Source organism: Corapipo altera, unplaced genomic scaffold (genome assembly GCF_003945725.1).
Source record: "Corapipo altera isolate COAL_440 unplaced genomic scaffold, ASM394572v1 343, whole genome shotgun sequence".
NCBI lineage: Eukaryota > Metazoa > Chordata > Aves > Passeriformes > Pipridae > Corapipo > Corapipo altera.
This window is the reverse complement of record NW_020884913.1, coordinates 186256-200452: the sequence shown is the minus strand read 5'-3', so window position 1 is coordinate 200452 and position 14197 is coordinate 186256. Positions and strand designations below refer to the sequence as shown.

At 64.3% G+C, this 14197-nt stretch overlaps 1 protein-coding gene across 2 annotated transcripts in view; it reads right to left on the bottom strand.

Annotated features, from left to right (window-relative positions):
* Positions 1-4934: 4934 nt before the first annotated feature.
* SDK2 (sidekick cell adhesion molecule 2) overlaps positions 4935-14197 on the bottom strand; it is a 46813-nt gene continuing 37550 nt past the window's right edge. For both annotated transcript variants that reach the window (XM_027654612.1, XM_027654613.1), the window contains 17 exons: positions 13780-13974; positions 13501-13702; positions 13247-13350; positions 13043-13113; positions 12758-12893; positions 12079-12135; positions 11730-11831; positions 11451-11566; positions 10812-10998; positions 10253-10390; positions 10012-10173; positions 9775-9900; positions 9303-9467; positions 8870-9010; positions 8119-8257; positions 7680-7806; positions 4935-6331 (listed from right to left, as the gene is read on the bottom strand). In XM_027654612.1, coding sequence (XP_027510413.1) covers positions 5975-6331; positions 7680-7806; positions 8119-8257; positions 8870-9010; positions 9303-9467; positions 9775-9900; positions 10012-10173; positions 10253-10390; positions 10812-10998; positions 11451-11566; positions 11730-11831; positions 12079-12135; positions 12758-12893; positions 13043-13113; positions 13247-13350; positions 13501-13702; positions 13780-13974 — 2525 coding nt within the window. In that variant the 3' untranslated portion in view covers positions 4935-5974. The remainder of the gene's footprint in view (positions 6332-7679; positions 7807-8118; positions 8258-8869; positions 9011-9302; positions 9468-9774; positions 9901-10011; positions 10174-10252; positions 10391-10811; positions 10999-11450; positions 11567-11729; positions 11832-12078; positions 12136-12757; positions 12894-13042; positions 13114-13246; positions 13351-13500; positions 13703-13779; positions 13975-14197) is intronic.

Sequence of the window (14197 nt, the reverse complement as noted above, 5' to 3'; positions counted from 1 at the left end):
GGGGACCTGAGTGGGGTCATGAGTGGGGTCCCGGCACCGCGGGGATGCGCTGGGGGGGGGGATCGCGGGAAGCTTCCTCTGGAGGGGGTTGTAAGGGGGGTCTCCCGGCCCCTCCCAGGCGCGGTGCAGGGATGCCACAGTTCCGATCGTGACTGTGACACCCACGGGGCTGTAGCACCCACACTTCCCCTCCGCCGCCCCCATCTCCCTGTTCTCAGCCAGCTCCACTGCTCCATCCCCCTCGGGGGGCCGTGGGGTCCCTCCAGGCCATGGGTGGTTTGGGTGGGCAGTGGCCAGGACACGATGACAGGGGCTCCAAGGCCACTCCAGACCTCCGGCGCTGGTGCTGGCTCTGGGTTCCACGGCCCCATCAGAGCTGGTGATGGATTCCATGGCCGCCCCGGCTCTGGGGATGGGCTCCATGGCCCCCCCAGTGCTGGTAATGGATTCCGTGACCATCCCAGCCCCCCGGAGCTGGTGAGGGGCTGAAAGGGAGAGTGCTGGGCTGCACAGCCGCTCGCTCGCGGGGATTAAGACAAGACCTTTGTGGGAGAAAAGGGGCGGGAGAGCTGAGATTATCCCGAACCTGCCTAATGCAGCGTTTCTTGGATATTCCAGAGCATCTGGCGTCTTTGTGGAGGGAGCCAGGATGGGGTGCAGGGGGTGGTGAGTGGGGTCCTGGGATGCTCCAGCCATGCAGCCCTGGGATCTCGGGTGCTGGGACACGACGCTGTGAGGTCCAAAGGTCTCTCCTGTCAGCGGTGCAAGGAGCTCCATTCCCTGGGCCCGGCAGCACGATCTGGGGGCCCATGGTGGCAGCACCAGGCTGGGCAGCACTGGGCACTGTGATGGCTCATCTGGTGCTGACACTTCCCTCAGTGGGAAGGGAAGTGTCTTACACACGGAGCTGGCACTGCAGTGGGCACTGAGGGTGGGTGTGGCACTGCAGAGATGCTGGGGTTGGTACCCAGGGCACAGCTTCTGCCCCCAGCCCGGGTGCCCAGCACCATCTCGCTCATGCCTGCTGGCTCCATCCCGGGCCGTGCTGCTCCCTCCAGTGCCATTTTCCCAACCCATTTGCTTGGCAAATTTTATTTTCCTTCCTTTCCGTGTGGGGAAACTGAGGCAAGAGGCAAAGCCTGCAGTTGAGCAGGGGTCCCCTGTGAGCCACCACTGGATGCAACAGTGGTTTTTTGATGGGCGAGGAAGAGGAGGAGGGTTTGCCAGAGCCCCCACTGGCAGCTCGACCCACTCGCGTGGGGACAGGGTTGAAGGCTGGTGTGACACTGGTGCAGCTCTGCTCGCCTCACCTGACGCTGTCACGGGAGCAGGGAGATGGCTGAGACAGCGCAGTCAGGAGGGATTAACATCAACCGGCTGCTGGGAGCCGCCGGGAAGGCTCCCTCGGGCTGGCCTGGCTCCGGCTGGGAAGAGCAGGCACCCACTCAACTTGAAAAACTGCCTGGGAGAGACGGGCCCCCTCCACGCTCCCTCAGCCACGCAGAGCCCGGGGCTGGATCCGGCCCCGGGGAGGCGGCAGCCAGGTCGGGGTGCTGGGCGGCTCGGGATCACGGAGCTCAGCGCTCCCGCCCTCCTCAGCCACCGCCGGTTCCTTTTGCTGCTTCTCAGCAGCTTTTGAAAGCAGGGAAGAAAAAAGAAAAGGCTTGAAAAGCGCTTTGAAAAGCAGGGCAGGGAGAAGCGCCCAAGTTCCCAGCAGCTCCATCCCCTCCTCCTGCCATCAGCGCCTGCCAGCTTTGTCTGCCGGCACTGCCGAGCCAGCGGGGTGCTTTCCCTGAGCCCCAGTGCTGGGGATCACCCTCGAACACCCCAGGGTGCCAGGAACAAGGCATTGCCCCCACAGCCCCCCCAAATCCCTCCAGCCCCACGGCCCAGCGCTGGCTGCTGCCAGAAGCCTCCCCACCGGCCCCACTAACACCAGAGACACCAGTTTGCACCCACAGCTCGGGGGTTTCACCCCTTCCCTTCACCATTTGCCCAGGGGTGAGCAGGGTGAGCGGTTATCCAGCTAATCCTGGCAGGTTGTACTGCTCACTGCTGGCATCTCAGCACTCTTGGGGTGCCACTGGGGTGAGCAGTGTGCAGGTCGGAGCCTGCAGTGGGCAGGCTCACCCTGCCTTCCCCAGCTGGCACACTCTCTCTTGGTGCCAGGGAAGGAGCTCCCACAACTCACCACCCACCCAGGAAACCATCACCCGGATGGGATGCAGCCATCCCAGCTTCTCCCAGGAGATCTGGGTTTCCAGATTGGAACAAGATGGTCTTTAAGTTCCCTTCCAACCCAAACCATCCTCCGATTCTATGATCCCACCTGGAGCGTGGCTTCTGCAGGGACCCACCGTGGCTGGCAGCGCCCATGGAAACCCCCTGCCCTGGTACAGCTTCGGCACAGGGACCCCTTCAGTGTGGTGCACCCACACCTGAGGGACAGGGTGCACAGACCTGGATCTGTCCTCTGCTCTTCTCTCCCTGCCACCCCTGGCACAGTGCAGTGCCCCGGGCACGTGGGGCTCTGAGGATGCGCCGAGTCCCGTCTGGCCCCCGGCGTGGCAGGAGGGGCTGTCCTTGTCCCCATGGCCCAGGGCAAGGGAAAGGTGGGGACATGGCACACTTGGCTCTGCCCCAGGAGCTGGCAGGGAGCCAGAGAGATCTGGAGTACAGGGAGAACCCAGGCTGCAGGGCTGCTTCTAAAACAAAGAAATTCAGATAAATCACAGCCCAGTTTTACTGGTCACAGCCCCAGGTTTTGGCACATAAACATCTCCCTGTAGCACCTGGGGCAGGGAGCAGGTCCCACTCCAGCGCTGCCTCATCCACCCAGAGAGGTCTGGGGGTGCAGCGTGTCCCCTGTGCCCCCCTTTGGCTCCCCCAGCGCTGACAGCGAGCGGTGCTCTGCCCTTGGGAGAACTGCAGGCCACCGGAGCAGCGCCTGGGAGAGATGTCAAGGCCAATTCAGTCCCCGGGGACTGATCGGTGCCGACAGCTCCCCCTGCACGGAGCAGCCCGGAGAGCCGGCAGTGCCGGCAGCACTGGGGATGGGCACGGGCAGCCCACACCTGCCTGGAGGGGCCGGGATGGAGGGAGGAACTGGTTGTGACAGCAGCGTGGTGAAAGCCAAGGTGGCAGACAGGTGGCTGTGCTCAGTGCCTTCCCCTGCCAGCCTGCTCGGTCCCATTCCATCCGTGCCACGGGAAAACTGAGGCAGCACAGGTGAGTGAGAGCCCCTGCCAGTGCCACTGGCACTCAGCCCATCCCCGCTGTGCCCAAACCGGGCTCTGTGCCCTGCGCAGCTCCCAGACCATCCCCGGGGAGCAGAGAGCCAACTCACTGCCATGCTGGGATGTGGGATCCCACCCCTCAGCCGTGGGAAACCACGAGCACAAAGGGCTCCTCCCGCCTTGGCCACTGTCGCTGCCGCAGGGCCCTGGTGCTCCCAGCGGCTTCACCTCCCGGCCCGGGGCCAGCGCCAAACCTGCCGCGGATGTGGCTGCACCTCCGGCTCCTCCTTCCTCGCTGCCAGGGATGAGCCGGGTCAGGGCAGGTGAGTGGGGCTTGGGCTCTGCTCTGCCCCAGTGCCAGGGAGCACACGCAGACCCCACACAGGTGGCTCTGGGACCTGAATCCCGCTGTCCCTGCAGTGGGGGACACGTCTGGGGACCTTGTCAGTGCTGCTCAAAGGGGCTGGCACGTGCTCCTCCCATGGGGAGCATCCCTGGTACATGGATCATCCCTCACAGGGGACCATCCCCCACACGGGGAGCATCTCTCACAAAGGGAGTGTCCCTTGCACAGGGGATACCCCTTGCACAAGGAGCATCCCTTGCTCGAGAAGCATTCCTTGCACAGGGAGCATTCCTTGCACAGGGAGCATCCCTCACACAGGGAACTCGCCTGTGCTGCTCAACTCCCCAGACCTGCTCTGCCCGGTGTCTCCATCGGCTCCGTGTCCCAGCCCTGGTGGGAGGAAGGTCCCTCTTGCACAAGCCAGGATGCCTGGGGCTGGAGCTGGCCTGCAAATGAGGAGCAGGATTTGTCCAGCCAAATGCAGACCCTGCTCTGCCCTCATGTCACCATCTCCACCAGCAGAGTGTTGGGGCTCCCTTTGGTGCCCAGGAAGGGCACAGGCACCCCTGGGTGCTGTGCTGCCTTCAGCACCAGCTCCCAAGTAGGTCAGATGAGTCACCCACCAGCAATGCCCTCTGCTCCCGCTGGCTGGGGACACCCTGCACCGAGGAGGGGACAGATGGTGGCCGTGGCTCAGCAGTGAGGCCACCACAGCATCCCAACTCTCCCCAGTCTGAGGGGGAGCTGCAGCCTGGGTGACCAGTCCCCAGAAGCACAACGCTCCCCTGGCAGCCCCTTGCCCACACCAGGTTGGGGTCCTGGCCTGTGGCTTCCAGGGGCTCCGAGCCCCAGGTGCTGTGCAGACCCCACAGCCCTGGTGGCCCCCAGCCATGGACCCGGTGCCTTGGCAGCACCATTGGCAGCTGAGCCCTCCCCAGATCGGCTCCAGCCCCCCCGCTCGCTGCTGGGGGGAGACAGGCGATGAAACCTGAATGTGTCACCTGGATTTTCCTGCCAGGCCTGAAGGGCAGAACAAGTGAGGGCGGCTGTGAACCACCCCCAGTGTCAGGGTTGCTGCTGGAAGTGCCCAAAGCATCAATGGTGTCACCTCCCTCCTTCCCTGTCCCACAACCCCCTTTCCCAGCAGCTACAGATCCCACTGGGGTGGAAACACACAGGACACGGCCCCCGCAGCTCCCTGCACCCTTCTGGGCTCCATCCCAGCACCTCTGGCACCTTCTGCCTTCCCTGGTGCCCCGGGGCTGACACAAGCCCAGCGGGGCAGTGGGACACACGGACACATCCCGCTGGCCCTTTCTCTGGTATAGCAGGGTGACAGAGAGGTGACACACTGATCCTCAGGCTGTTTATTGGCATTTCCCTCGGCTCAGCCCGGGTGCCGTGGCCCTGCCAGGCTGGTGCTGGCTCACCCATAGGCACTGAGGGGGCTTTGCTGTGCAGAGACCCCCAAAATGGCCACAGCCATGGACCCCCCGGGCACTGCCACCCCTAAATGCCCTCAGGCCTCTGCACAAAACCCCATTAAAAAGCCCCAAACCACCAGAAATGCCAAGGAGGGGCTACAATTGCTGTATTGCCCCTCTTGAGTCCTCCCCAGATCCCCCGGGGTGCAAAATCAGGGGGGACTCAGCACAACGTGCACCCCGGCAGGGCTCTCCTGGGGTTTAAGTCCTGGGTTCTCCTGCGGGGCTGTGCTGGGCCAGGCACAAGCGAGGGAAGGATATAACTGTCCCCTGGGTTCCTAACACAGGGGGTGCCCCCTTCTCCCAAAGGCTTTGTGGGTCCAGAGCAGGGGGTTCATGTCCAGAGGTTCGAAGATCAGCAGAGCTCCTCTTCCCCTCCACAGTCGGGGGTCTCTGTGTCACTGCTTGTCCCCACGTCCTGGGGGAGCCACAAGTGGAAGGGCTGGGGTTTGGCACAGCAGGGGCCCCTCACCCAGCCCCCAGCAGCCACGGGATCCCAGCGAGTCCGGCAGCAGCTCCGGGGCAGCCCCGGTGGGTGCCAAGGGCGGTGTCCGGTGCACCCAGAGCCCCCCTGCCCCACCTCGCCCGAGGAGTCCACGATGCAGAAGCTTTGGCCAAAGAGGGGAGCTGGGTCTGCTCCCCAACCTGGGGACAGCACTTCCTGCTCCAGCACTGCCGAGAAGGCAGAACACCCACAGCGCCTGAGGCTGCTCCCCCTCGGTGCTCTTCGGCCTCTCCCCTTCCTCCTCCTCTTCTCTCCCTCGCCGCTTTTTTTTCTCCTCTTAATTTCTTGGGGCTTTTCTTTTTTTTTTTCCTTCTTTTTTTTTTTTTTTCCCATTTTTTTTTTCTCTCCCCATTTCGGGGGTTTTTTTTTTTTTTTTTTTTTTTTTTTTGCTTCCGTTTAAATATCAAACGAAGGACGAGAACCCAGCGATGGGGGCTCTGGAGCCGGGGGCCAGGCTGCTGGGCGGGCGGTACAGGGTCCCGGGCTGGCTGCTGGGGGGGTTGGCGGGGGCCTGGGGGGTGGGAGTCCTGCTGGCTTTGGGACGGAAGAGGCTGCCCTGCTGCGTGGAGGTGCTGTTGGAGAGCGGGGCGTGGTCGGGCTCCCCCGAGTCGCTCTCGGTGTAGCTGTAGGCCTGTGCCCGGGAGATGCCCTTCTGCTGCCGCCGCCACGAGTTGTAGTAGGTGGGGTCGCTGATGTAGTGGTTGACAAAGGAATGGGCCTTCTGGTGCCCGGGATCCACCTCGTACTCGCTGTCACTGCCCTGAAAAACAGGATGAGGGAGTGAGGGGGGGGAGTGGGGGCATCACCCGCCAGCCCCAAAATGCCCCAAACGCCTCATCTCCCAGGCAACCAGCAACAGGGCAGGAGGAAACAGGCCTCAGGCTGCGCCAGGGGAGGCTCAGGTTGCGACATCAGGAGGAATTTCTTCATGGGAAGGGTTGTCAGGCACTGGAAGGGGCTGCCCAGGGAGGTGGTGGAGTCCCCATCCCTGGAGGTGTCCAGGGAAGGCCTGGCCATGGCACTCAGTGCTCTGGGCTGGGGGACAAGGTGGGCATCGGGCACAGGGTGGACTCAATGATCTCAGAGGCCTTTTCCAACTTAAATGATTCTGGGATTCCCAGTGTTTTCCTGATGCTTTCCCAGTGCTCTTTTGGGAAGGCTGGCGAGCACATCCCAAAAGTATTTAGAGGCTGGGATGGCAGCAGCACCACTGGGGGGTTTCTGCCTCTTGCTAAAACAACACAAAACCTTATACAAAAGGTTCCTGGGCCCCCCCCGAGGCTGCAATGCCCCCGGGCTGGCGGGAGGGGTGTTTTTGGGCTCTGCCTCGGCGCTGCCAGTAATTGGATTCAGCTTCCCCGGCGGCGCACAAAGAGCCCATTGAGGGCGGTGGGAACTGCCCCGCGCCAGCGCCAGCTCCCGCCGCTCTTCACAGCTCCTCAAAAGCCACTCGAGCCCCGCTCGGGCCGCAGGGAGCGGGGCTGGCATCTGCCAAGGAAACAGCCGGCACAGGCAGCGAGGGGGGGCCCCCCTGGGGACAGTTCCCTCCTGCTCAGGGACAGCCCTGGGGACCCCCAGACCTTCCCCTGGGCGTCAGCCTCATCTTTTGAGATGCCACCCGGGATCCATCCCGGGGGTGATGCTCCCATGGCCTCCCTGGGGCTGCCTGCCCAGGGAGCTCCCATGGCCACGCTCCTGCCCGGCCACAGCTGCCCGTTGCTCCGGGACAAGACAAAGGTGGCATTTTGTGGACTTGGCAGAGCCGCGGACGTTGCCACCAGCGACCGGGCAGCAGGACAGTCCCCCAGCCCCGCTGACCTCCCGTCCCCCAGCCCCTGTCCCCAGCAGCCCCGTGAGCCCCCCACGGTGTCACATCCCCAGCACATGGGCCAAAGGCTGGGCCAGCTTCGCTCAGGCTCCGTGCCACGAAGCCGTGGGGATGCTGCTGCCTGAAAAGCAGGATGGGGCAGGAGCAGCGTTGCTATTCCCAAATGAGCACCAGGAACTGCCTCGTGGCAGGCAGAGCACAGGGCTGATGCTCAGGGAAGGCTCCCAGCACCCTCCATCCTGCCCCAAGTGGATCCCCACGTGCAGCCCTGGGTGGTCACCTGGGAGTCGGAGACCTCGGAGGGTTTCTCGGTGAGGCTGCTGCTCTCGGCGGGGATCAGGTCGTTGTACTTGGTCACATCCTCGTCCGAGTAGTGGAGGCTGCCGGGGCTGGGCCGGGGTGGGGACCTCGGGGACAGGTGGGGGGTCAGCATGTGTCCCCTCCCCTCGGGGCTGTGCCACTTGGGGACAACTCCAGCTGACTCCCAGGACAGGCTCAGGGACCATCCCTAAGCTGGTTGGCCAATTCCCCCAAAAAACCCCTGATCCTGTGATCCACAGGGTCTTGGAGAGTCCCAGCTTTTCCGGGGGCCATGGGGCAGAACAGGGTCACCCCTGGGGGTCCCAGCCCTGTGCTCATCCCACGATGGAGCAGGAATGGACACGATGAGTGAAACAGTCCCTCTGTGTGGGGAGGGGGCTGTGGTGGGGAGTGCCTACCGGGTGTAGATGCCGTTCTTCCGGCAGAAGGAGTTCTTGACGGAGAGGCGCCGGTTGTTGAGCTCCAGGGCAGGGAAGCTGCCCTCATCCAGGCTCACCATCTCCCCGTGGCTCAGGGCGGTCGCCTTGGAGCTGTTCCCTGAGGGATGGGATGCTCAGCCTCTCCCAGACCCTCCCCAGGCAGCACAGCACAGCACAGGGCGGGTCTGGACCCTGCACAGGGGGGCTGGAGAATGGTCCAGAAGGAATTGTGCTGGCTCCAGAGTGACCACAGCCTGGGGACAGCCAGGACATGCCAGTCCTGTGCCCAGTGCCATGAACCATGCCCAGCCTGCCCACCCTGGCTCAGCCCCCAGTGCCTGCAGCTCCCAGCTCTGGGGCTGTTTGCTTAGTGAGGAGGTCTGGATTTTCCCCACAATTTGAGCCCTTGATAGAGCTAAGAAAACAGAGCTGTGTTTGGCTAATCCCAGTGACCTCTGTAAACCCCCAGGCTGCCCTGCCTCTGCAGCTGACTGTGGGACAAGTCAGTTATTTAATCTTTAGCTCCCAGTGTGCTCTGGGAAGGCCACAGCATCCTTATCATGTGTCACTGGCTCCCTGGGGCAGCTGTTCCCAAGGCAGGCAGGAAGGGAGGCTCCCACCGCTCCACTCAGACCCCAGAGGCAGGCAGGGAGACCCCCAGGAGGCTCCCATGGGATCAGGGCTGGCACTTGGAGGGTCCTGTCACTACCCAGCACACTCCTACACTCACCTGAGTCTGACTTCTTGGAGTACTTCTTGCTCTGCCCGCGGATGATGAGCACGAAGACGAGGAGGAGGATGAAGATGAGCCCCACCAGGGCAATGACCACCAGGAACCACCACTCCTCGTAGAATGGGTTGGTTTTCTGGGCTGGGGCACAGCAGGGAGGGTCAGAGGGGGACAGGCATGGGGGACAACTAGTCTGGATGCGCAAACCCTACTGCAGGGCACGGGGTCCCTCAGGGAATTTTATAAGACCCGGATGCACGTGGTAAGGGGATAACAGGGAGCTTTGGAAGGGGAGTGCTGACAGTGGAATTTGGGACTCTGTAGGAGCCAGGGGATGGCTTTCAGCGATGGCCATGAGAACAGAACAACACCAGGGCTCTCCCTCTGGCACAGGGGCGACAGCAACCCCCCAGGACACCCCTGTGCTGCCCACCTGACACGGAGGGGGAGGGAGTGCTGGGGGTCCCGTAGCCATAGTCATTCACGGCGATGACACGGAAGTCATAGCTGACCCCCTGCTTAAGGATGTCCATGCTGAAGGTGTAGGAGGTCACCTCCTTGGGGATGTCTTTGATGAGGATGTCCCAGAGCCCCTCATCTGGAAGAGAGAAGGGGGCTGGGAGGGAAGGGCTGGTTCTGCAGGACACCCCAGGGCGAGGGGCTGATGTGCCTCCATCCAGGACTGTGTGCCCTCCAGGTGCTGCCCTTTCCACCAGCCCCACTCCACAGTCTTTTCCTCATGGATGAGCACATGGCCAACCCACAGACACTGGGTCCTAATCCCCGACCCAGCCCGTCAGGTGGCCTGGGACAGGCCAGCACACCCTGCCACAGTTTCCCTCTCTCCTGACCCCAGGGCACGTCTGGTATCGAGGTGTGGATGGGAAGCAGAGGGAGCTCAGTACCTGAGGGACGGGCCTCGATGACGTATCTGGTGATGGGCCCTTGGCCGGGGTCCCCGCTCGACCAGTGGATGGTGATGGCTGAGCCATAGCGGGAGATGAAGGGCTCGCCAGGGGGGCCGGGGGCACCTGGGGACCCAGCGCAGAGCTGAGGGAAGGGGTATGAACTGGCACACAGCCATGCCAGTCCCCACCACATCTCCCCCTGACCCCACCGCATCCCCCCCACGTCCCCCGTACCTTCCCCAGGCCCCGTGGTGATGTTTGCCTCAACGTCCGGCCCGTAGGCAAAGGTTTTGGCCCGGATTCGGAACCGGTACGTGACCCCCTCGGCCAAGTCCTTCACCTTCATCCACAGGGGGCTGTTCCCCTTCACATCCACCGTCACGATCTTGCTGACGCCTGCGGGGACAGAGGCTGAGCTGGGTCCCCCCAGAGCCCTCCCAGCTGCCCCCCGAGCACAGCCCAGCCAAGCCCTCACCATCCACGGGCGTGCAGGGCTCGTAGACCAGCCTGTAGCCCTCGAGGATGCCGTTGGGCAGCGGTGGTGGCTCCCAGGACACGTTCACAGACGTGGTGGTCAGCTCGCTGAACCGGATGGACCCGGGGGCACTGGGGGCTGCGAGGGGGCAGAGCAGCAGGGCCAGCTCAGAGCTCCCAGGGGACACTCCCAGCTCAAGCCAGCCCCTCTCCCTGCCTCCACCCTAATGGTGGCGATCAACTCACACCCCTCTGTGCCCCCATCCCCTCTGCAGCAAAGACCCTGCCATTTCCATGGGGGACTGAGGTCTCCTTGTCTCTCTTCCCCAGACCTTCATCCTTCTCAAAACTCAGCTTAAACCTCCATCTCCGCGTGCCCCCAACCCACAAACCCTCCAGGGTGAGCCCAGGGCCGCTCTGCTCGGGATTGCAGGAGCTGGGGTGCAGCTGGGATGAAGGGGAATCCCTGGAGTCGGACCATGGAGACACCTGCCCATGGAGACAGCTCCCCATGGAGACAGCTCCCCACGGAGCCTGGGGGGCTGTGCCACGGGCCCCACCTGCCTGCTGTGTCCGTGCCTTCACGGGGGGGCTGCGGGGCCCGTCTCCCGCGGCGTTGAAGGCGGAGACGCTGACCCAGTACGAGGTGTAGCCCGTCAGGTTCTTCAGCTTCACCCCGTTCTCGGGCAGGAAAAGGGTCTTCACCCGCGCGCTCTCGTTCTGCCGCTGCGCCTCCCAAAAGTGGATCTGCAGGAGCGGCAGGAGAGGGCACGGAGACCTGGGTCACACATGGATCCAACCCACCCCGCCTTCCCCGAGCCCTTTGCTGTGCCCAAACACCCCACAGAGCCCTGCACGCGGGCAGCAACCCGATGCATCACCGCGGCTGCATCCCGGTGTATCCCGACGCATCCCAGCTGCATCCCGATGTATCCCGACACATCCCGATGTATCCCGGTGCATCCCGGCCACATTCCACGGCCGACGGCGCCATCTGCCGCCCCGCCGCCGCTCGGCACCGGGATGGGACACCCGGGATCTCCTCGGGATACCCAGCATCTTACAGCATCTTCCCAGAATCCCTTCCCAAGACTCACGCACCTCCCAGCTTTTCCCAGGACACCCAGAGCCCGCCAGGAACGCAGCAGCTCCCCAGAGCCCCCCGTGTCCCCGAGCCCCTCCCGGGTGCCAGGAGGTACCTTGTAGCCCTGTATGTCCCCGTTCTGGCTCTCCACAGGTGGTGGTTCCCAGGTGACATCCAGCTGGGTGGCCGTGGCCGCCTGCACAGCCACGTTCTGGGGTGCTCCGGTGGGCACTGCAGCGAGGGAGGGGACATGTCACTGCTCAGCTGGGACCAGGGAGGGGAACCCCAACACTGATGTGGGGGGTGCACTGCCTCGCTGGGCAGTGTGGGGTACCAGGGCAGCAGAGCTCCCGCCCTGCAGCCCCCAGCCATGGGCATCCCCACAGGGACTCACCTGCTTCCCCCACAAACACCTCCTGGGGGGGGCTGGGGGGCCCCTCTCCCACGGCGTTGTACACGCTCATGCGGATCTCGTAGCGCCGGTGCTTGCTCAGGTCTGGGGGAAAGGGACAAGGGGTGAGTAAGGCCCTCTCTGCGGTGGTGGGGGGGTCCTGCTACCCCCAGGGGACCCGGCAGAGCCCCACTGGGGAAGAGGGGATGTCCCCAAGGAGCAACCAGAGCAGACAGGTACAGGGGTCCCCGGGTGCCCCAGTTCATCCCGCAGTCCAGGCAGGCGGAGGGGAGGGACACACAAGGGTGGTAGTGGGGAGGACATGCGGGGACACAGGGGAGTGGTGACTTACTGTCCAGCTCGTACTGGGTGAGGGACACCTCGCTGAGGTTGTGCACGGCGTAGACAGCTGGGCAGCACGGGCAGGAGAGCAGGTTAGTCCCGCACGCAGCACGGCACGGGTGGGCCCCCACCTCCCAGCGCCCACTCCAGCAAGGCCACCCCCCCGGGGGGGTGTCATCACCCCCAGGTGCCAGCAGGGCTGTCACAACACTGAGGAGCCTTTCCATCCTCCAGCCCCATCCCCTGAGCGGCACAAGCTGGGTCTGGGCATGGGGGTCTCCACAGGGGACAGGGCAAGCTCCTGTCTCGGGCATTGCCCTTGTCACTCGTGTCCCTGCTGCCCCCAGAGTGGATGTGACTGTGTTCCCTGTGGGGGCTGAGGACAGCAGCACACCCAGACAGACAGCAGGACATCACACAGACTCCTGTGTTAGGTACAGACACCTGAGCTACAGGGACACAGGGGCTGTGCACAGCGGGACAGAGCCAGTGACAGCACACAAGCACGTTAGAGACCACGGACCTCGTGGCACCAGGGGCCCGGTGACAACTCCAAGGGGCACAGCCTGACCCTGGTACCCAGGAGAGGCCGGGGTGCACAGGAAGCTGCACTGCCCTGTCCCCCACCTGCCACCCCTGGGTCACCCCCAGCCCCCTGTCCCCAGGGTTGGGGGGCCATGGGCACTCACGGGTGAGCTCGGCCCACGTGGCACTGGGGTTGCCGATGCCGCGCAGGGTGAAGCCGCGCAGGCTGTCGTACACCAGCTCCCGGTACCGCAGCCGGAACCCCAGCAGGATCCCGTTGATCTTGTCCTCGGCCGGGGGCTGCACGGGGAGGGAGGACAGTGAGGGGCTGCTCTGACCCAGGGCTCCCTGGCACCCTGAGGTGGCTGTCCCCAGAACGCCTCAGTGCCACCTCCCAAGGGGCCAGGAGGCCAATCCTGTGACAACCCGTGAGGCAGAGGGGACAGCACCTGCCAGCGGATGAGCACCGACGTGGTGGTGTGCGGGGTGATGGAGAGGATGGTGGGAGCTTCCTCAGGGGCTGTGGGAGAGAACAGGGTGCTGAGGCTCCGGAGACGCCCAGGGCAGAGGGGATGGAGGAATCCCTCAGGAGGAGTTCCATGGACAGCAGGGCACCCCCTCTCCCTGCCCCAGGAGGTGCAGCCTGTGCTGACCCGCCTGCAGGGTGGTGAGCGACTCCGACTCCTCGCTGTACTCGCTGTCCCCGATGTCGTTCGTCGCCTTCACGCGGAACTTGTACGAGGTGAAGGGCTTCAGCCTGGGGGGAGCAGAGCGGGATGGGGACAGTGAATCCAGCAGGTCACTCCCTGAGCCAGTCCACAAGGCCAGCACTTCTCATCAGATGGGGAAACTACTCAAAGCATCCCCCATCCTCTCCCCAGCTCCCCATCACCCCCAGCCCCCTCACCGGTCCACGACGAAGGTGGTGGCGTTGTGGCTGACGGCGGTGGAGTGCAGAGCCCACTCTCCGTCCGGCAGCTCCCTGCTCTGCACGGTGTAGTAGCGCACGGGGGAGAGCCCGTCGCTGCCCGGTTCCCAGGAGAGCAGCACGCTGCGGGCCCGCACCTCCTCCTGCTGCGCCAGCGGCTTCCCGGGGGGCTGCGGGCGGGCTGGGGGAGGCAGGGGGCTGGGAGCACTGCGTGGGCATGCACAGCCCCCTGCCCCGGGCTGCATCCCCCAGCGTTACCTCTCTTCTCGGTGGTGACCACCAGAGCCTCGGCCGCCTCGCCCCAGCCCTTGCGGGTCTGCGCCGCGACACGGAACAGGTACGTGGCCTCGGGCTGGAGCCCGGTGGCCGTGAACTGCCGGGCACTCGCCTCCAGCACCTCCACGGCCGCCGCGTTCACTGCCGTGGTGTTGAGGCGGTGGGTGACCTGGTAGGCTGAGGGCAAGGGAGAGGGATGATGAGGCTGGGGAGGGGACACCAGCCTGGGCCACCTCTGTGTGTGCCACTCCCTCCATCCCAACCCGTGCACAGGGACAGCACTGGGGGCTCGGCTCCCTCGCACCCACCCAGGGACAGGCATCCAAGTGGGGAACTCCAGCCCTGAGGGCTCCAAGATGCTCAGGGGATTCCAGGGAGCTGATCTCTGCCTCCCCACACT